At 38.9% G+C, this 23,616-nt stretch overlaps 1 protein-coding gene across 1 annotated transcript; it reads right to left on the reverse strand.

Annotated features, from left to right (window-relative positions):
* Positions 1–1,307: 1,307 nt before the first annotated feature.
* CLTRN (collectrin, amino acid transport regulator) lies at positions 1,308–21,045 on the reverse strand. The gene is made up of 6 exons (XM_042868475.1): positions 20,927–21,045; positions 20,485–20,543; positions 16,305–16,390; positions 9,979–10,095; positions 6,936–7,130; positions 1,308–3,023 (listed from the first exon to the last, which is right to left on the reverse strand). Exons 1-6 carry the CDS (start codon positions 20,991–20,993, stop codon positions 2,867–2,869), a joined length of 681 nt encoding a protein of 226 aa, XP_042724409.1. The 5' UTR covers positions 20,994–21,045; the 3' UTR covers positions 1,308–2,866.
* Positions 21,046–23,616: the final 2,571 nt, after the last annotated feature.

Consider the following 23,616-nt stretch of genomic DNA (forward strand, 5'->3'; position numbering starts at 1 on the left):
CCATGTTCTTTTGCTGAAATTCATTGGCTCAGCACAAATACAACTGACTCATTGTAATAGGAAGTATTTTACTGTATATTCTGTCTCTTGTTTCTTACTTTCTTGTTATTATCACGTCTTTTGATGGCAGGTGGTTTAAAAAAAGCAGAAATTACAAATGGTGAAAGTTACATAAAACATCTGGCCAGGTCCTCAACAGATATAAATTGTTTTCATAACATTTGCAGGTGATGGAGAACAGGCTTTACCAAATCAAAGCACTCTTTGTTTTCTAATAGGTTTCTGCTACACAGAGAGACTGGAAAAGAGATTTATTTCCTCTGTAGCAGCATGCCCTTGATTAACCTCATTTGCAGCAGCTATTTCAATTAAAGAGCTAACACCAACACTGACTTCTAAGCGCTGCTAAGTGTGATACCTGTCTGCTCATGTATCATTTACTTCTCTCAAGCCATTTTCTGTCAGTGCAGAGACAAGCAAGATGTATGCTGTGGGTGAGTCCCATATCATCATTAGCGGAAAATTACACCAAACTGCTGTAAAGTAATTACACTGCTGAGAGGTGAGCCGGGAGGAAGCCAGTGATTAAATACGTGCCACTAGTGCTAAGCCCACACCACACAGTGTTTTGCTCAGGGGCTTTCAATCTATTTTCCAATTGCTGACTACTGCCACAGGCTGAATCAGACCTTCACTCAGGCCATGGCAGTATGCTCACATATGCTCAGTCCTTTGTCATACTATATGAATTTTATTCTGGTCTCATACAACAGAATACAGAACAATGATAGTTTTTATACAGTACCTTGGGGTTGCTCTTGCACCACTAAGCTCTTCGTACTGAAATCTTTCACAGGCTATCGCAGAGGTGCTGCTGCTACAGCAATCTATTGTGGTCATACTGCAGTGTAGCTATTTGTCATATAAAGAATGTGAAGAGTGCAAAGGTTTGGAAATGATGCGATTGGAATTACCAACATAAAACTCTGACTGAGTGAAAGACCTGGGAGCAAGGACTGAGGAAGCAATAATAAGACTGTACTCTGTATCTTTCCCCCAAATGATCTTAAACAACAGCAAGCTTAACCTTTGATGTGCCTGTGAGAAATACGTATCTTTGTTGTTGAACGCTATTTGAAGCGATGAGATGCTATCATCAGTAACTGAGAAGCGAGCAGTGCACCCTCCAAAACATGGAGAAGTCACATTCCTTGTCCAGACAGGCCCATCAGTAGGACACAGAAGGAGACCAAGTGAGGCAAATGGTTAGTGGGACCACAGTTTTATTTCATATTTTGCCCTCCTCCCCCCACCCTCACCCAGCTCTGCACTCCGCTTGCTCCGTCTCCCTGTTTCACCCTGCTGTTTCACCATTCCCCTCCCCATTCTGCTTACCCCATTCCCCAGAGCCAGAGTCAAGCCAAATGGATAGCCAAAGATGCCTGATACAGCCAAAATGCTAAAGAATTCATACCTGAGGGCATGAGAAGCTTCCTTAATTTTCAGGACACTGGAAGGTCCTTTACAAAGAGTTTTTATCCTGATTTAACCTGTTCCTATGGGTGAAATAAGCAAATGAGTTTTCTAACATTGTATCCAAACATGACACTAAAAATGTGATAGCCAATGGTCAGAACCTACCTCCAGTGGTGTGGGCAGCCATTTGGTGACCAACAGGTGTCCCACTTTACTTCAATGTATTTATATCCTCTGTCTGCAATTACCCACATATGAAACTCTCCTTTACTCAGGCCCAATTCTTCTCAAATCAGCAAGAAATACATCACTGGTTTAAATAGGAAGAGGAGTAGGGCACAGACAGCTTAGTCTGTATATATGGCTGATGACAGAGTAATCCAGCAATAAAATTTAGCGCCTGGTATTGTTTGATACTCTCAGCCTCCAGCCACATACCTAGGAATCCTAGGTCTGAATGCTCTCTGCCCACTTACCTCAGCCAGGCATGATGTATGAAAAACAGCAGCTGGTATTTCAAGGGCTGAATCAGCTATCCAGCTGCCAAGTGAAGATTTCAGTTGACCCTGGGCTCACTATATAGCTTGGAAATCTGCTTTAATTTTATTATTAAGAAATGTAAGGAAAATTTTTCAAACAATTGCAGTATGCTCTTAGAAAGTCAACGAGAGCTGGGCCATTGGCAATAGGAGGCACCTGTGGAAAGTCTCCCTTTCCTTTTAATTTAAAAAAAAATTCAAGATATTGCCACTTTTGGTTTCCGGGTCATGTAATTTATGACTTTTTAATATGAAAAACACATTTTTGCTAGTCTTTAACACTGTAGATGGCCCAGCCATTTTTTAACCTGCTTTTACAGAGGCTATGAGAGCTTTTATCCCCCCAAATAAACTAAAAGCTTCATGCACTGATCACTATTCCATCCAAAAGCATACAGTGTATCAGCAAACAGAAGTCAGCTTACAGAGAAAACTTTTGTATATGGCTTAAAAGAAAGCCCAGACAGAATTGACAATGATAGATGATCTCCCCTGTGACAGTCAAGAATAGTGCAGTTTCATGTTTATATCAAGGAAAAAACAACAATAGGCATTTAAATAATCATTTAAAATTAAATGCCTGACACAAGGCAGGTTTCAGCTCTGTTCTGTCACACATCTTTCTGAAATCGTAAATGGCTATAATGTGAGGTCTTCACATTTGCTTTGCTCACAAACAAAAGCATTGTAATGGAAGCTCCAGTGTATGTGTTATCAGTAAAAGGTTCTCTCAAGGGAAATTAAGTGAAAGGACATTTTTCTTGTCTTCATGTTTGACATTCAGGAGTAGAGACGAGATAAGGTAGGCACAGGAGTCTTTCAAAAGAACACCAGATAGCAATGGCAGCATTTCATAAGGACGTGAACCGTTCATCATCTGCTGCAAAGACTCCATTAACGTGGCCTGCTTTTAAATCCAGTGTTTCGCAAGGAATCCCATTTTCAATTGTTATTGTCACTTCGCCTTTCTCTTCTAAATTTTCTCTCTCTGTTGACTCTTTATTCTTTCTAAAAACAAGGAAGAGAAAATTGTTTTATTCTATTGACCTGCAGCACTCCACCAAGATTTCACAGACAGAAAACTGCACACTTAGACAGAAGCTCACTGTAGGTTATGTACTGAAAGGCATAATCTGTTGCAGAGGCTTCCCAGCATTATTTGCTCTTATACTGACTTTAGCTGCATTAGCTCACGACCACCTACAAGTGCAAAAGCAGGCAGCCGCACTCAAAGCCTCTTTGCTGTTGTAAACACATCAGAAAAGGTGGGAGGCTTTTCGTTCCTGGGGCAGGAAACTCAGGTTTAAGTGGTTTGAGATCAGGATTGGGAATCAGAAAACCTGGAGTGAAAATGTTGTAAACATGTTATATACATCATTTGGCTCCTTGTTCTGTAAAATGACAGAAGGGTAAAGTTGGTGTAGGAGAAAAATGGAAAAAACCTCTTAATGTTTTTGCTTGAAGTCAGAAAGGACTGCCCTACAAATCTAGCCTGTTATATATGTCAGAGATTTCAACCAACCTATTTGGATAAATTAAGATATACTTTTTAGAAACAGATAAGCTTTTGACTGAAGCCTCCAGTGATGGAGACCCGGACACACTCAGACTCCCTGATGATCCTCTCCAGAAGTCAGGAACTTCAGCACTGTAAATCTGCACTTCTAGTTCTAACTTCATTAATAGCCACCTTCCAACTCAGTATCTCATTATACTTCTGTTTTCTAGAATAAACGATTGCATAGCTTTCATGTTTATGTGCCACAGTTCTCACAACAACCATATTAAAATAATAAATAAAATCACCTAAAATGAAAACCACAAGAAGGCATCATACAGAAACATCAGTCAACATGTCACAGTGTTCCTTTAATTCCAGATTTATTCTAACCTTGAGATCTACTAGTTCATAGTGGAAAAATGTTCTGTACTTTACAACCTGCAGCATCAGCGGTTTCAGAGGATAAGAAACTCAAAGGTCAGCTCTACTGCTTCTTCCTATCCCGCAACATATACTGTAACAATCTGACTCAGGACAATCATAACAACCTGACTCAGTATAATTGTTAATAACGGTGATATTAAGAATAATAAAATTTTATTGCCTTTGGGAAATTCTTGGCATTACAAGCCTGCTAAAAATAAACTGTGGGAGTAGTGGCAATCTTTGGCTGCCCCTTCTGCTCCTGCAGTGATGAAAGGAGGGTTCTTTAACAGAAAAAAGTGTGGGCAGAAAAACACAGAGACAGTACTAAGGTGCAGATTCAAAAGAAAAGAGAGGAGTAGAAGATGTGTGGAACTTGTTGCTGTAGTAATTCAGAGAAGCTAAGAATTGCTGAGTTCAAAGGGAGACTCAACAAGTCAAGGGAAGTGAAAACATTATGGGTTATTCAAGGCATATATATCAAATCCAGCTCAGGAGGGCCTTCAACTGCAAAACAGATGCTTGGAGAAAAATAAAGGGAAGCCCAGCTGAAAATGGGAAGTAGGGGAAAAGGGTATGCCTCACTTTAATCCAGCATAGCCACTAGGGAAGGGAAGGGAAGGGAAGGGAAGGGAAGGGAGTCATATCGCTGTTGTTAAAGGAGAATAAACATGAGATTGGGAGACAGTGTATCTGATCTCACTGTAAAGTCAATAGCTATAATCACATGGAGCTCTGCGAATGACTTCAGGCTGCAAGCAGCTGGGGCCTGGATTTTCACATGTTGGCAGTGATGCACAGTGAAAGCCTAATTAAGAAAATCTTCCAGTTCAAGAAATGACACACAAGTCTAACTCATTACTGACACTCTATTAGATGTCTATCATGTGCTTTCTTGCTACCTGAGTATGAGCAGTCTGCAGCATGTCCTTTGGTGCTTATTTCAACTGAGGTATTTAACTGGTATTTTAAAGACTAGTAAAGACAAAATGCCAGATTTATGACAAATCAACACCGTCCTCCAGATCATATTTCCAATACAGCTTATTAGGCAACATAGCTGGCAATGAGGAAAACTCATTACCAATGTGCTGAAGACTTTTCACATCTTACCACATGCTTTGGTACTTGAAGAAGAGATAAGCAGTTTTGAAATTCTCTCTTCTTTCAAAAAGCCAAATAGTCCAGACTATCTCTTTTACCTTCCCAGTCTTTCTGTGAGCAGAAGAACAAATACGTACTTGTTTTATCCTTTCTCTCTCTCAGCTCTGCCTGCAGATGCCATTGATTTGAAAGGAGTGTTAGAAATCAACCGTGGATGACTCTACCCTGAGCAAAGACTATGCATAAAGACAGAGTAGGGAAACAGAGAGGGGAGCAAAAGGAGTGTAACAGACTGTTCAAAACTCAGTTGAGCTAGTTTGAAAACAGAAAGGGAAAATACTGTCTTTTAGCCTGGTATAAAGCATAAAGGATTATTTTAGCTAGAAAAACAATCGTGGATATTTAACATAATTTATTTATATTACATTCATGTGAAATGTTCAAAGACCCTCTTTGAGCTAGATGCTGCACAGAGTCACACAATCGTGACACTACACAGGCATGCAGAGGGCAGGTATGGGCTCCAGGAAGAAACATTATTCTCCAGTTTCATAGACAAGATTGCCTAGATTCAGGGGATGAAATAACTCAGCCCATATCACATCAAAGACTGTAATAGGACTCAAGTACCTGTCCAATCTCTCTGCAACAGCAAAGGAGGTACACAAATGGAGCTCTTCCACATGCAAGTATAACTGAAAGGACTCAGACTATATATCTCTCTCTGAGCGCTAGTTATCCCTCACAGTAAGTGCTGTTCTTCTGAGATCTTTTTTGGGATGATAACCAGGCAGAAAGGAAAAACCTCAGCAACGTTTTTCACTTGTAATTCCATTGCCCTGATATATCTGGGGATACAGTTCACAATACATTCAATAATTATAGTACTATCTAGTTGTTTAAAAAAGAAAAACAAAAAGCACCTTCTTTTTTCCAATTTCTCTTCAGTTTCTGAAGTCACAATGTTGCATTTAATCTAATCTTCATGGTAGCTGAAGACTATTGTACTATGACTATGGTAGATTCCTATTCACTCTGTAGAGAAGTAGCTCAACTACTACTCACTCCCAAGGCAGGATCTCACCTTAAGTGAGAAATTTCCATTTCTTATTTCCAGATCCAAGTCAACAGAGATGAAGGAATAAAAATGTCACCTATTAACCTCTGGCCTGCTCCAACCTGTTCACAACAGGTTGGACTTGCATTCACAAAAGGAATGAATGGCCTTCCCTGTTTGCCAGTGTTGTCACAAGGCAGACACTGAGCAGAAACAAATGAGTATCTCTTTCATACTCTATGGCCAAACAGCAAACACCTAGGCTAACAGTGACATTTGGTAACACACGATGAAGCTTCCTTAGACTCATCAGTGTGACAATCAGGATGCGAGTGGTAGCTGAAATGATGCTCCATTTCACTGGGTAGGCCTTCTTCAGCCATACCTTAATCATTATTGTATCTTCTACTTAGGCTTCTCAAACTATAGCAGCATCATTTTAGCCATGCCAGGTTTTGACACTACAGCCTTGGAAAGGGAGCAGTCACTGACAGCATGCTCTCCCTTGGTAGCTATTTGGCTAGTCTGTGAGAGGAGATTCACCTACAGCAGGTAAACACTGAGAAACATGACAGCAAAAGCCTTTGAAAAGCTGTTGTCTCTACTTAGATAGCTGCTAGGATCAAGCTTTTATCCTCCTTGTTTTCTCAGTATACTTCAGCATTACTTAGGCATCTAGTTCACAGCTAATAAAACTTAAACCTTACCCTCAGCAAAGAGCACAAGGTCTCTTTAACTATGGATGGAGCAAGGATACATCAGTAGATTTGAAAAGCAAAACCACCCACCCTGACTTAACTTGCAGTTAAACCAGAAGAAAAGCTAAGCTGCTTACTTCTTGTGTTTCCGAATCCCTGAAACAATGAGGAAAACAATTCCAGCCACAATGAGAGAAAGAACAACACCAAATACAATAAGCCAGACAGGTGTGGAGGGCTCAACAGGAGGTGATAAGGTTGTAGATATCTTCAGGAACTGCAATGTTTTGTCACTCAGTAGGAAGGCGCTGTTGATTCTGTCCCGGTTCATCCTTCATAGAAACACACACACAAAAAAAAACCATCACAGCTCTTCAAAAAGATATTTTATAAATAAAAAAAGATAGGAAAAAAAATAATTTCATGTATGTGCTGCAAGTCTGGCAGGGTTTTTAAAGATTTATTCTTTAATGTTTAATTTAATCTAACATGATGTTGGTAGATTGCACAGACCTTCACCTTCAGCATAGATCTTGTCAGTAATCCATAGATGAGTGTCTAATAGATGAGGTGCTGGAGAACACATGCTTACAGGGTGTTGAACATCAGATTGGCATGTGCATTTATCTGAAAAACTGGAAAACACTGATGAGATCTGAAGTAAATCAGTGGTTTCTGGTTTGGATTACATGCTGAAGACAATAACCTGTAATGGTGGCTGTGACATCTTGTTCATACAGCATTCCACAATTGCATGGCACTGGTAGATCCACCATGCAATGCTCAGAGGATTCTGATCAAAGGATCACTGCCACTTAATTTCTCAAACAGAACCATACTAACTGTTATGAGCACATATATCTGCTCTTGCTGCTGGAGATTTTCTTAGATCCGTGAGGCACTAATTATGCTTTAGTCCAGAAGAATCCATCCCCATTGCCAAAATGTCCTTCTTTATAGGATGTATCTAAATGGATTTCGCACATTTTTTTCCATTATGAGAAACTGTAAATTCGAGAAATACACTTTTTCAAATGAGTAGCACAACTTCTACCCTTGAATGGGTATCTTCAGTATCTTCACTCACATTTGCTACTCTGGAGCACTTGCAGCAACTTTTAGGTCTGAATCTAAGCACCCTGGAAAGGCTTTAGCAATATATTTCATTAGCTTTTGCAAAATGCTTCAAAGTTTTGATAAAATAAATTACACATATTGGTCTTAATAGATTCTGGTTGCAGTTATAAAATTCACCCTCTTTCTTGTATACAATTCAATTGATTTACTACAGAGCAAGTATTTCCTAAGAAATGTTCCTGTAAGATATAGGGGATATTTTTTACAAAAGTAAAAAACATAGGGGATATATTTTACAAAAGTAAAATCCTTGCAAATTCCTTTCTTGGAAATCATAATGTTGACTATCTTTTAAGCAGGAAGTTCTTACCCTTAGTGGAAAGCTAGCAATCCTGGAGAGGGCTGAAAACTCTGGCATATTATAAGACTCATTATAAGGTAAGCTACCTGTGATTAAAAGAGATTTTCATCCTTATAAATATAAATGATTCATTGTGAGCAGCTGAAGTAAGCATTTTTAACCCTCATCTAATGGCTGTAGTTACAGAATTATGCGCTGAAACACATTCAGGTAACTACAGGTGCAGATGTGTTTGTATATTCATAAATGTCTCATGTATATTTATGCAAGATCTTGGGACTCGTACAGAGCCCTGAAAAGGTTGTTTTCTTTGTTCTTTGTTTCTGAAAGAAACTCATAAAACAAAATCCTGGTCTGTGAGTAGCATTCTTACATGATACCCACGTAGTATAAGGAATTAGAATAATGGTTTGGTATGGAAGCCTGCAATCAGGAGCACTAGAATAAAAACATAGCTTTATAGACTATTTTGTTTCTTCTTTCTAAGTTAGACAGGATTTTTTTTCTTTTTTAATAGCATGTTCTTCTTTATGGGATGAAAGACAACAGTTAAAAAAACAAACATGCTATAATAGCATCCAATTTCTCCAGCAAACAGGGCACATAAAAGACTTAAATAAATCAGCTTCTGAATGATTCAAAGAATAACACAAATGAAAAAAAAAAAAAAAAACCTGCATTCCAACACTGTTAGAGAGCTTCAGTGAATAAATAATCTGCTTTCTCCACTAATGCTATGAAGCTATTGTTTGGTGTCTCTGTAGGAAACAGTTTTTAATCTACTCATAAGCTTAAAAGTTAATCTTTCCAATAGAACGCATAGTCATTCATCAGGAATTAGGCATTACACCTCTATGGAGGTAACATGAATTTTCGAGACAAAGTACAGAATGTCTTAAAACAAAGAGGTCTGTTTTCTACTTGGTGCTCAAGAAAGATACGTGAGTTATGCTGCTTGTGGGAGTCATCCCCATAAACCTCTTTCGTAGCTCTGACAGACCACTGGAGTCAGATTACTTCTTTTTCCCTCTCTGCACTCTTGCTTTTATTGGCTAGAGCATGCAATATTGAGTAGAAAGTGAACTGATTTGTATCACATGGTATTTTGCACAAGTAATGCTCAGCTACTATAGCGACTGGCATTCCAAAAAGTGCTGCAAAAAGTATGACAGCAATGTGAGTATAAGACTATTTAAGCCAAGCTGGGACACAGCCAGTTCTTTTCATGAATAGTTCACGTGCCCTTCTCATGGAAACATTTATTTCTACGTTAAATCTGAAAACTTGCATTTGACAAGCACTAAAGTGAGCCTGTGGTCACTAACCTTGGTATAGAAGTTCACATGGCATGCAGTGAACATGAAATAACATCGATCTAATCCCCAAAAGCTGGAATTCTGTCATCTAGGGAAGAAGGCTCTCTCACTGGGAAGTGTAGCAACTGGATGACAGCAGTGTTTCTGCTATGCACATGACAAAAAACTTACAGCCCCAGCTCCAGGAAATGGCTAGTTTTCACCTAAAGCTCCAGTGTTAAGAGAGACTCCTTCTATAGTTAGAATGCCAAAGCTCACATACATTGCATTCCATGGAACTGTTCCAAATCATGCTAGCCATGCATGCCTGAAAGAGCATGGTGTTTTAACTACTTAGATTAGATTGTCCCTACAGAGGCAGAGAGCCCAAAGAAAAATCGTCCTCAGTCAGCAAGGAAGGAGAAACTGCAGGATTAGCAACTGTACCTGATGGCTGCCTCTACCTCACTTCCTGGAACAGTTGTCGTGTTTTTGGAGGAATCTGTGACCACAAACCAAAATGACACCCGATCCGTCACATTGCAAAGCAGCACGTTGGAAATTCTGCAGATGGTTGAAACAGAAATTATTGAAATATTCAGTAGCTTTCTAAAGAGGGAAAAAAGGTAACCATTCATGCTCAAGAAAGAAACATCATCCACAGCATTTCTCATTTCTCAGTACGACTGAAAAAATTTAAGCTTATTGAGACCAAATGTGGGTCTTCAAATGATTTCTGAATACACTACAAACTTGCCTGGTCTTGGACATACATGTAGTGCAATTAAAAATAAAAATAAAAAAAAGTATCTTAATCATCTGGGCTGTGAAAAGGCCATATTTGTCCACTGGGCAAATGCATTAGTAAAATAAGATTTTTTTTTTTGCAACTGAGGAGCTAGACACTGTTGACGTCCCATACAATTTTCAAGTGAGTGCAGTCCTCCTATAGGGAACACTTTCATAGAGAAGGAGAGGAAACCAGCCGGGAGGGAAGAACAAAGAAACTGACATTATTCTCTTTGACATCCTTCTGCACTGTCAGGCACAGAGTGGAGTCAACAGGCTAAATATAAACATCATACTGGCACTGGCCTGTGCCCTCTGGTTTGTGCTACGACATATTTATCTCAAATGTTTCAAAAGAAGATTACTTGGTTTTATGTGAAGTTGACAGCAAAAGGCCACTGGCATGAAGCTTCTCTTGGCATACTATATAAAAAGAGAGCAGAATATCTTTAAGGTGTGTTTCTTTGTAATCTTATAATCTTGTAATCTACCAGCAGTAGGGAAAGATGGAAATATAATTAGAAATATCTCACAGAATGACATCATCATAAGTATTTAGACCAAATAATTGAATACTAGTGCAGGTGTAATGTAAGTAAATAGTGACTAAGGATAGATGGTGCCCTTATGTTCTTCTTTCTATTCAAATTTTACTCACACAACAAACAAACCAGCCAAACACATGTGATATACAGCAGCTGCTACAAAGACACTGTTTACTACAGCATGGCAAGGAATATAATTTGCATCATAGAAAGATATCCAAAGTGTTATCAATTGAAAGACAGAGAGCTAGAGCAATAAGAATGGAAAAAAAATTAAGAAATAATTCCATATCATTAACAAATAACCCAAAGACTTTGGCTCAGGATCCAGATTTACTGGCTATATCCAAGCAGTGAGCAGATATTCTAATAGCCCATGACTCAGGATGAAGACCATTTTTGTTTCCACAGGGCAGCCCAAACTTTGTTCACCTTTGCCCACCATCTTCCTGGCCACAAGCACAATAAAGTTGCCCTGTCTTGTATCTTCCAGTTAACTACAGGGATGTTTGTAATGCCCATTACCATCTGCGGTTTTGAGGTTTGATTTGTCCATCACCAAAATGCAAGTTTTAACATTTCTGCTCCAGTTTCTGAGCCTTCCCAGGGTGACAAATTCCCTACTGCTAGCAGTGACCTGCCGCAGAGCTCTGTTGTGTAGTGCCATCTGCTGGCTAATTACAATCTTAATTAAATGACTGCTAATAGGACTTCAATGATGGCCTGAAGAGCAGAAAGCACAAAGTAGGAAAGAATGTAAGACAGAAAATGATACCCATAAATGCATACTCTTCACTCAGAACAACAATAGCTGTTGGCAGGACAGGAATTGGCTTGTTCACAGTAGTTCACTCTTGATATTTTGTTGAAATACTATACCTATTGCTTCAAGCTTTTTTGGGTGGTGGTTCAGGTACCAGTGTGTTTGGGAAGGAAAAACTTTCATTTACAGGAAAGGTATACATTCCACAGAGACATGCAATAAAATGGAAAGAAGTGATTTTGCAGAGCTGAAATACCCACTTTTACCTCTCTGGAACATCAATTTTGCAAATACAGATAATTTTCCTGGATAAAAGAGGAAAGCCATCCTCTGGGATTTTAAAAGATGTTCACATCAGTTTTTTGGCAACAGCCAGAAGATAAAAGTAGATTTATTCCTCTCAAAATAAAAGCAAAGCACAAAATTTACAGGAGAGGGAAAAAAAAAGGATCTACTTTTAGCTGGTGGCTGACAAACTCTTGCTGACTTCGCAGAATATCTAAAATTGTATCTGTGGAGGAAGTTTTCCATCAGGAGAATTTGTAACAGTAGGACCTAAATCTTCACACTGCCGCAGCTCTTAAAGCTGGAATTCCTGTGGTGCACTCAAAAACTGATCCAAGTAGAAAATAGCTGTGCGTATTCCTCTCTAAGTGTTCTCAAAAAGTGAGGAGTGAACAGAGCTCATTCTCTCAATAGAAGGATGCATTTCATGCATAAGGAGTGGCAGAACATGCTGTAATTCTCTACAGCCTCAGAGACTCAAAGGGACTCTTAAGAATGAGGTCATCCCTACAGCACCCAGGCTTTCAGTATGACATAGAGCAGGCAGTGATCACTGGGACAGTGTGTCTGTCTCTAAAAGGAGCAGAATAGGGCAGCAAGGCTCACACTAAGATATGGAAACTTTGCCTCCTTTCTGCTCCCTGTTGTGCCTAAAATCTTGCCTGATCAGCATCTAAAACCCAGCTTCACTGCCACTTTTCACCAGCAGAATCTGGATGCTGTAAATCCTTCCAGGCTCCAAAAAGAATAACACCATTCACAAGAAGTTCAAAGAGGATTGCATAAACACCAAAATGGACTAGTTCAACAAGCACCAATGGGACCACTCCTTTTCAGCAGGTATGCTTTTTTTTTCCCATGTTATTTGAACATAGATTTGACTCAAAGCTTGTTGAAGCCTTAGAAAACTGTGCCTTTTCAGTGTTTAGGTTTGAAAAACTTGACTTTATCATGCACTTTGCAAATTAAGTGTATTTGTAAGCATTCATATGGACATCTGTTTACTTCCTTAGCTGACTTTCGCCACAGTTGCTTTAGGATATTTGTAGTATCAAAATGACAGGATCCTGGTCCTAGTATTCCCAGCCCAAAATCAATCTCCTTTCCTATATGCAAGTGAGCACCAGTGAGGAGAGGGCAGGAAACCCTGAAGAATCCTGGCTTGAAACAGCATAATTGATCCTTATGGACATTTAGAAGATTACTTAGGGATAAGTAGAGCTGCCAAAGACTGAAAGAGCACTGGGTACATATGGCAGCCATTAGCTGATGGAAAAGCACTGGCCCTGAGGCCCTGGTGTATACCTCTGGCTCTCCAGAAAATGCCAAGCCTCTTCCCACCTAGCGCTGCACATCTGTTCTCTCAAATGTGCCTTTGTTTTCTTCCTTGTTAGGACCAGCAGCCATGAAGTCACGTTGATACAACAGCTTTATCTCTAGAAGTTTATTTTGTTGTCCTGAGTAGTCAGAATATTTTTAAAGTACCAAAAATGCCTATCTTAAGAGGACAGACAATTCTGATGAACTTCTGGTCACTCCATAATGAAAACTGCAGCTTTCTTACATACAAACTGGGAGCAGATACACAAAAGCAAATCCTTTCATTTAAATGCGAGTGATCACATTCTTTCTACTTTAAAGATTAACGAGTCTCAGACCCAAAAGAGATGCATATTATTTCAAATGAGTCACAGATTAGAGAAAGAAGAGTTAACAACAGGCTGTAGACGATCATCTTTTAACAATGACAGATCAAAGGTTGGCTCAGGTAGTTCTTGAATGTATGTGGTGAGAGTGAATCAAAAGGTCATACAGAGAGCAAGAAATAAAGGATTTGTATTTCTCAACTGCAAAATAAACTTTTATTTTATCTGCATTAATAATTACTGAGTAACTCAATGGATTGTGTCTTTTTCCTGTTTCACACAACCTTGACAATTCATCAAACCTTTCAAACATTAAACACAGTTCCATGATTTATTAAAGTTTAGTTTAGAAATTAACTTCAGAGAAACTGAGATACAGTGTGTATGATACTTTTACATCTCATGAAGAAAATCTGCTGGTATTTACCTATACAAGTGCCTGTAGCACAAACACACTTCACTAGATTAAAAACTCTACCTAACCAACAACGTAACAGAAAAACTTCTTAGTGACCAAAGATATAAGATTTCACTTGGTCTAAAGCAAAGCAAGACTCTTTGGGATCAAGGTTGAGTAGAGTCTGGGGTTTACCTGCCTTGTAACTATGAGGGGTACTTGCATCTTCTCTAAGTTCCCACTCCTGCTTCTCTCTTCACCATTCTGCCAGCTCCTGCCACTGTTCATACCAGTTATGTGAGAGTGCTTCTCCAGTACGCTTTGCACGCTGCTATTCCCTCCTGGATGATGAGTGCCCCCCCACTGCCATTCCCACTGCAAAGGGGTTGGAGATGGACAACGCTCCTTTCTCTGTACCCAGATGCCTCTTGCCAGCCACAGTGCTAGGAAAGAGGAATGTTATTTCCAATAATGGAAACAAGCATGTTATTTGGGGTATACTGGGAGGTCAACAAGCTCTCAGTCACAGAAGGGAAACTCTGAGGTCTCATGAGATCTGGGAGAGACCTATGGGTAGGAAAATCTTCAGACTGCTGCCTAATAAGTTTTAGAAGATACCAGAGCTGCATAGCAATACATTGGCTGTCTACATATGACCCTAAAGGTATCTGAAAGTCCTAGAAAAGCTATCAGTTTTACCTGGAAAATTATACCTCATGAAGAAATCCTGTACTGTGTTAGAAGCGGCAGAAGATGCTCATACCTTTTTGCAAATATTGTACTGAGCTCTCCTTTGAAAAACTCAGTAGCAGGAAAGTGTTGATGCATGCAAGCCTACCTCCAAATCAGAGTAAGACTGCCATTATCGTAGTTGTCCATAGGAAAATTTGTCTTGGGAGGAGTTAAAGGAGAACAAATGTTGTGACTTCCCAGAACACATAAATAAACCATCCATTAAAACTTTAATTCCTGTCATACTGGTTTGACTTTTCCCATTCCTACACCAAACGTTCTAAAATTAGTTGAGTCTGCAGACAGCTGCAGTACTTGAAGAGGGTAAAGTTCAGTGGCATGTGACATAGGATTTTGCCAGGTAAAAGCATCATGGCTTTGAAGGGGGAACAGAACAATAATTTTAGAAGGAGGACCAGGGACTAAAATGGATATACAGAAGCAAGCTTTTACGGATCAGAGACAGAAGAAAAACTCTCCTGAAAACCTGGAAAAAAACCCACAAAAAACAACCCTGCATAATAACCTTTGATTAGCTGGTATCTTGATCTCATTTTTGCAGGTGTGCAGTGGAAATATACTTGACTATTTGTGTTAATCTTGGCGTAATGGCTCCTTGCTCAAATGAGACACCTTCCAAGGAATACAAATAAAACAGCAAGGAACCAAACACTTCTGTGACATGGAGCAGGGAGAGCACCTTCTATTTAAGAGAAAATGCAGCAACCACAATAATCATCATATGAATGAAGATAACTAATGTCTTGGCAAATATGCAATATGCTTTATCTGATGCATTGATGGCCTGAAGCAGTTTTTTCAGGGAGTAAATTGAAAACCTTATCCTCATTAACGTACCAGAGCCATAAATCTTTCCTTTTAGATTGAAAAACAATGAAAAAATAATAAGCCTCTAGGAATACACTCATGAGGTTTCTTGTTTAAGAAAGGGAAGAACATACTGAAGAAACAGCGTGCTAAATGGTCTGCTGATCTGGCATCTAATTTCGTAAGTTGCAATGATCAGAAGCCTGAGAAGAATATTCAATGCCTTAGGGTAGGTTTAATCCCAAACCAATTAATGGCTGATCTATGTCTGAACTGCAACATATGAAACATTCTGATGATAGGTAACTCAGCCACTGTAATATTAGAGATGGATATACCTTAGCAGAACTCAGCACCAGCGCAGCTATCCACCTTTCAGCCCTCTGAGTCAGCTTATCCTCAGCACACTGCCTAAGCTGAACACCAAGTAAATGTGCACCAAAGCTGCTTATTCAAGGATCTGTACCGCATTGCTCAGCCTTGCTGATGGACCCCTGCTCCTCCTCTCAGTGTGGTTACCAGAAGGTAATTGTGTCTTACGGCCAGATTCTGATAGAGTAAATTAGCACAACCCCACTGAGAGCAGTAGAGGGGAGACTGGTTCAAAGACTGAATGCTGCTTAAGATAGAGAGTGCAAAATTTAACATACAACTGAGTGTTGAAGAAATACGCTGGCACGTTTGGCTTTTAGAAGCTGTAAATAACGATTTCTACACCTCAGTACAGCAGAGGTGTACTGCTACATGCATCATTAATAGCTGTAATGCAAGTCAGAGTAGATGCTTACTGAGTTGTGTTCTTGCTGGAGTATCTTCTCATTGCAAAAGCCATCATTGCCTTGAAGAGGTACTCTTCATTTGCATCCCAGGCATACTGTAAAAGAAGATGGAAAATCATCAGTTTCAGCTCCAGTGCTGGCAGGACAGAGGGGGAAAAGAGTCACTGAACTTGAAATATCATACAGATCAAGAAAATTAATAAATTCACTGACTGTGCTATGAAAATAAATTCCTGCCTAGTACTTAGTGTGCAGAAGCAACTTTTTCTAATGTTTGTTGTAAAGTGCAATACAAAGTGAAAAGAACTTTTCCAAAAAAATGAATGAATTGAATGTTTCTGTACCCTGGCCAAACAGGAAATGTAAAGCTTCTTACATCAAAGACCAGGCTTTTTACCAGAATTCTCCCAACATAACTGCACCTATAGCTTTGCTTCTTTTGTGGATGAGCAGCATTGAAGAAGGTTTAAATCTACTCTCAAAGACCATTTAGTTCTGCCAGTAAACAAAAAAGATAACGTTGAAGGCAGGCTCTGGGAAATGGATGTCAGGACACAAGGAAAAAAAAACAAAACAACCAACAAACAGATTATGGCCTCATTGCTGCATGCTGTTCTTAATTATAAGCATGAAGATAGAGTCAACTAATTACGACATCAAATTTGAGAAGAAAGAAAGAAAAAAGCATCCTTTGTCCTTCAGTAACAAATAAAATACAGGCTCCCAAAACTCTTCTGTGTTGTCTTGCTGAAAAATCATGCTGCCCTCATTTCACGTTTCTGAGAAAGCTTCACTTGGTTCCCCTGTGCTTTCATTCCCATATGCAATTCTAATGACCAGCAAAAACTACACGTATTACATTTTTATAACAATAGCCGTGACCATGACTCACTGATTGAATTTCTCCTTTTCAGCAGATTACAAAGATTAATAGTTTGTTGGAATGATATTAGTGGAGGTTCGATGCGGTTTTCTTCAGTCAATCAGAACACAAATCTAATATTTAACTTTCAGCATTAAAAAAAATCTGCACTGTAATCATCCAAACCAGAAATCCAATAGTGTGGATACTTAACCCTGATAACAACCTGGGACTACTTTTTCATACTTTATAACACACTCAAAGAACAGGAGTAGAGTAAGCAAACACAACTGAAAATGCCAAATCTTAATTCTGCTTTTTAATTTCTGATTTTGGATGTATGGAACTGCTGCAGTTTCTCTGCAGAAACAAGGAGGGATCCAACTTCCAGACACCATCACACATTTTGCTTTGACGTTCTGCAGACTGGGAACCTGAATAGGGAAGGAGGCAGCCATTTAAAGGGCAAAAAGCCGATCATATTTATCATCATTAAACAGATGAAAACAGGTGAAATAGGTAGAGATATGACCAGACAGGTACCACAGAGCTGAGCAATAGACTACTTAACCAGCATTAAAATCCATAGGCAGTTCTGGGAATTGTGGGTCTGACTCACCACTCCTGCCTTGTGAAGGAAGAGAGGTAATTACAGTGTGATGTGTGCCAGTCTGGGAGCTTAAACTGAAAGCAAAAGAGGGACAGTTTGAATAAAAATATTTTAAAGCTTGTATTTTGATCCCATGTCACTGATGAAAACATGACAGTAATGTCAGCAATAGTGTTAAAAGACAAAGAGACAACGTAGTAGAGGAAGAAATATAGGTATAAGCCATAAAACTATTTACCATAATTTTAAATGCATCTGTATTTAAATAGATGGATGATGGACAACGATGAAGCACACTCTCCTGCATGCTTACATGGACACAAATGCAGTACAACACTCTCAAGTATATGTACTTGGTATGTTTATGTTTAGTGCACTACATGTATATCCGAGAAACACATCACACATCACATGTACTCCCTATGGTTGTCTTTGGCCCTTCTGAATTAACTGTCTGCTGTTAATGCAACTGATGATTAGCAGCCACTGTAGAAGCTGCTAGTAAATGTAATGCCATCGTCAGGGAGACACAGTCCCATAAATCATCATCCCTTTAAGTTTACTCCCAGTGCATAGCAAGCAATGTCTCTTCCATGTACATCCGATACTACCAAGTAGCACGAAAACAGCTAGATGCTTACTGTATTTTAGCTGTTATTTCCAACATTAGTACACAAAAAATGGCACTCCCTGCCTAAAAGTACAGCCCACCTTGTGGACAAATGAAAAAATGGTGTCTGTCTGTGTTAGCATCACACAAAGAGCATGCTATGCATTAAACCACTTGGAAAACTATACTAACCTATTTTCTATGCTCCTGAACCAGGATTATCCTGCCAGTCCTACAGTGAAATGATCATGGTATCAGGGTCTTCTGCTGTTATCTAGATTGAAGTGACTTGTAAATGAATGAAACAGAATTAAACAGCAAAGCATCATACCAAGATATTCCAAGCTGATTCTCTCCTATTGTGATATATGAGAGATTTACCTACCCTATTATTTGCTAAAAATAAAAATAAGATCGAAGTTTACCAAATTCTTAAACTGAAATGAATTTCAGTTTCAGTTTTCAGTTTCAGTCATTTGCAAAGAAGACTGTGATGGCTCTGAAAAGGAACTATTAGCTGTTAACAGAAGTTAATAAATTCTTCATTATCTGCGGATAACTTTGTATGGCACCATAACTCTTTCAGTGTTATAACTCTTTCAATGTTCTAAAACATTGTTTAAGTTTTAGATTGTCTCATTCTCAGGTCTTACATACATTTTGTTAAATGAAATAAACTACTATCTATCTACCAAAAACCAATAAAAGGCTCCACAGTTATTGCTTTTTTTTCCCTTGTAATATAAAGTACCTTTAAGATTAATGATTTGTATCATACCTTTCTTGTGATGAAAAATAGAAAAATTATAAATGATCAAACAAATCTCCCGTCTTTTATTATAGTTGGAGAACTAAAAAAAGCACTAAAAAACAGCACTGTTGCAAACAACCATTTTTATTATTTCCTAAGGTTTTGAACCAAGATTTAAAAAAATATTAGTAGTTATTATAAGAAGCTTCATTAATGATTTTGACGTATTTTCAGCCACAGGATTACACTATTTCAATAAATTTTTAAACAATGCAGGCTCGCACCGTTTTTTAATTAAAATCTCTCACCCACGAGGATTGACTTCAATATTAATTTCCATAGACAAGTACTTTAGTATGTATCTTGATTATTTCTTTTAAATTTATCTGGTTTATAAAGTTCCCAGTGGAATTAGTACCCTGCTAATGTTAGTTTGAATTATCTAATATTTCAAGGTCGTTTTTGAATGGCCTCTGTGGTCAGAGGGTGATTCTCATATTTCCAGTCTCTTCTAACACCTACTCTATGGCATCTTATTTTCCAGGACTACTAATAATCAAACACTAGACTTCCAGTGCAGCTTATTGTCCAAGATATTTCATATCTAATTTTATGCAAAGCACTGTAACACACTGGAGATTTGTGGCAAGAATTCAATACTGCAAATGAAATACCGTGTTCTTCTGTATCTCATAGCACTTTAGAACTGGAAGGACCATTTGGCCACCTAATTTCCCAAACTTCTGCGTATTACAGCCCCCTATTATTCATCCCAGAAGTTCTACATTAAGTGAAAGGATTCTAATTAAGACAAAGCATTCAGTCCTCATGAGACTAACCTGTGCACCACAGGCAGAGAAGAAAGGGCACTATCTGAAACCTACATTAGCAGGAAATTGATCAGATATGCTTGAATGATCTCTACAGATCACACTTGCCTGAGAGCCTGACATAAAATCCCATTTCATAAAGACCTAAAAATCTTTTCCAGCTTATCATCTCAGGCATGCTTGACTTTACAACTAGCTCTCTCAAGCAGGAGTGCTTTTCCCAAAATGCAGACTTAGATTTACAGTGTCCCTCGTGCACAAAATGCAGCATCTCTACTGTTTTTCCAGCAGGGGAGAAAAAAAGGACTTTGACAGAAAATTATCTTCAAGAAAAGACAAGCTTTACACTTTAATAAAGAACGTCATCTTAAGGAGCACGCTGGTCAAATGTCACGACTTGAGAAGTTATTACAATTAATACTTCAGAACAAATTGCTTGTGCTGCCTTCAGAAAGTGTACAGTGTGCATTAGTTCTATTTTGACAGATATTTAGTTAGGAACAATATGTGAAGATACTTTACTTACTGCATTATCTCCCAAAGCTGTTTTGATACTAAGCCGCACTTTGAAAGCATTCTGTGCATCTGACACAAAGAGAAAAAAGGTAAATGTATTGATATTCAGACGAGATGGGATTTTAAATCATTTACTTCTCTAATTATTTTACTAACCACAGATTTAAAGTTGCCATAGCAGATTAACCGGTTAGGAGAACTAGAAGCTAATAGCATGAAACATGCAGCAGCCCTGCAGATTTTCAGTCAGGTTTACCCCTACCTCATTAGAACAGGTAAGAACAACATCTGCACTTCATTTGCACTCAGAAAAGTGAATGCTCAGAGTTTCTGTATTCAAACTGGAGGCAACCAGCTAGATTAAAAACATAAGAAGCTGACCGCTGTGCAGGAATACACTCAGAGCTAGATTTCCCTCAGGAGGGGTGGGAATCAGCAGCTCCAAAACTTACCTGGCTTGCAGAGCTCAGCAGAAGCGACAGAAACTACAGAGAAAGCAAGCAGCAAAACTCCAAACATCCTTTCAGTGTGGAAAAATTGAGGCTAAAAGAAGTAAGTCTCTGGTGCAAAGCACTCTTAAACTTTCTGTGACCCAGGATTAAAGCATCAGCAGCACAAGTAAGCGACCAAGCAAAAGGTTTAATAATTAACCTCTGTTATTTTAGATAAACAGGCACTAGAAACAAATGTCTTGTTTTCATTACTTCATTACTTGCTACCTTTCTCTGTAGTTAAAAAAACAAACAAACAACAAAACAACAACAACAACAAAACAACCTGTAATAGGTTTTTCATTCTCCCTTTTTGGAATAATGCAAAGCATTACACAGTGATATGTTCCTGTTTTCCCCCCAGGCACACACACATAAACGTCTGAGCCACCCCACACCTGGCCACCTTGCATCTCTGGTGGCTAGATAGCACACACTACCCACAGCACACATGGTTCAGTTGCTCCTGCACTGTAACCAACAAAATGAGCTTCTGAGGCATCACTTTGAGCTACATCAATTATAAATACAGAGAACTGCTTTCTTCCTGTTGGAGAATCATGACAGTAACAACTGGAATGTGAGAATACACAACAGAAGGACTACGTAGGGAAGCGGGTATGCATAGTTCATAAAGACACATTCCAGTTTTGTTTACACAATATGCTGTGTATATGTACACTCACATACGTATGGCAATATACTAATGATGTATATTACATTTTCAATGAAATGTTTTCAAAGACAAAGAAGTACGTGCAGAGGAGAAAGAATTCAGCAACTGAAATAATTGAAACTCGCAAATACTTGAACAGCCTTTGCCATCTGGGCAGCAAGTCAGGATTATTTTATTCCACTCTGCTGCTGCATGCCCTCCCTTGTAGCCATTCTGATTAAAGGCTAGTTCCTAAATTGAAGATTTCTTTAAAATTACTTTCAGTCGGCCTGTTAGCACAGAGAAGTGTGTCTTGAGACTGCAAACCCAAAGACCTTCACAAGAATGACTACCGGTGAGAACATTTTATGTAACTGTGGGACTGAATTTATGGAAAACAATAATCAGTATTTACTAGATAAGGTATTTGGACTTTCAGGTAATTGAGATTTTACTGTTTCACTAATTTAGTCTTATTTTTAGAAGTCACTGTTAAAGGAATTGATACCCCACTTTTAAAAGTCATTAAATCAAGCTGATTCCTGAATGGCTGTTTACTCACTCTAGACAACCAGCTCAGAGTACAAAACTATTGGATTTGTTATCTGCTTAGATGTGCAATCAATGTCTATGAAAACGAAAAAGTGACGTACTCCTTTTTAATGATGGCTCAAATTAACATGCAACAAATGGAGACCACTAAAAAAACATACAGATGCAGGAAAGACTACCAGCTTTCTGTAGAATTTGTAAGCTAAAAAGACTGTGAGCATTATCTGCCTCATGCTAAATTCATTGCTTCAATAAAGAGTGTTTGAACTCCATTGTACCTCTGGGGGACATATTGCGGTACATTGGAAAATGCGGGAAAAGCAAAGCACTGCTTTCCCACAAGCAAATGAAAATGATTGCAGTTGGGATGCGTCGTCACCTCTCTGGAAATCGGTCCTTATGAACACATGAAGCCAGTGTCAAAGTACACAGTGGGCACAAAGCGCTCAGCAGGAACAGCCTTGGAGCGTACAGCTGGATTCCCTGGCCATGGCTGCTGACTTCCATCCAGGATGGTGGATTTCACTGATTTATCACACTGGCACATAGCAAGACTGATGATTTTCCTGGTGGCAAGGGGAGGGACCAGGGGAAGGAGCAATGTGATAAACACCTCAGCTCAGAGCTCATACAGATGTGTTCTGCAATTGGTATGGATGTGAGTAGCAACCTCGATGTGTGCCAAAGGCACCCAACTGGCTGCCCACTTTATTAATACTGTCATAAAAAGCACTGTCACTTTTCAGATCGAGAGTATATTAGCACAATATAGAAGATGTACATTTTGCCACCTTGTTTTCATTAACAAACCTACATGCATGCATAACTTTCGGACAAATCTCTTTTCATCCATTTTGGCTGGAAATGTAGCACTATTTGACAATGCCTGAGTTTGCCACTGGTTGATCAGTAAGACATCAATTTGCTTCAACAAAAGACAATCTACATGCTTACAGAGTATGTTTTCAATTCAAAATGTTGACGTTCTTGATTTTTAATAGCTTCTCTTTTAAAATAACTTTGTTTTTCCCAACTACTATTGAGCCACATGTGACAGCCATGGAGAATCATAGAATCATTAGTGTTGAAAAAGGCCACTAAGACCATCTAGTCCAACCACCATGCCCACTAACCACATCCAGCAGTGCCACATCCACACAGATCTTGAACACCTCCAGGGACAGTGACTCCACCAAATCCCTGGGCAGCCTCATCCAATACCTCACTACACTTTCTGAGAAGAAATCTTTTCCTAATATCCAACCTCACCTGGCACAACTTAAAACCTATAGAATCCTATGCATAATCATCAATTTAAAAATATCATTGAATTACTGCAAAGAACTATTTCTCTTCTTGTACTCAACAAATTTGTATGCTGAGTGAAAATAGCAGTATTTTTTTTTCAGTGCTTCTGACCTCCAGAAGTTCATCTATAATCTAT

The sequence above is a fragment of the Lagopus leucura genome, unplaced genomic scaffold (genome assembly GCF_019238085.1).
Source record: "Lagopus leucura isolate 7727_CA_CO unplaced genomic scaffold, USGS_WTPT01 Super-Scaffold_100001, whole genome shotgun sequence".
In the NCBI taxonomy this organism is placed as follows: domain Eukaryota; kingdom Metazoa; phylum Chordata; class Aves; order Galliformes; family Phasianidae; genus Lagopus; species Lagopus leucura.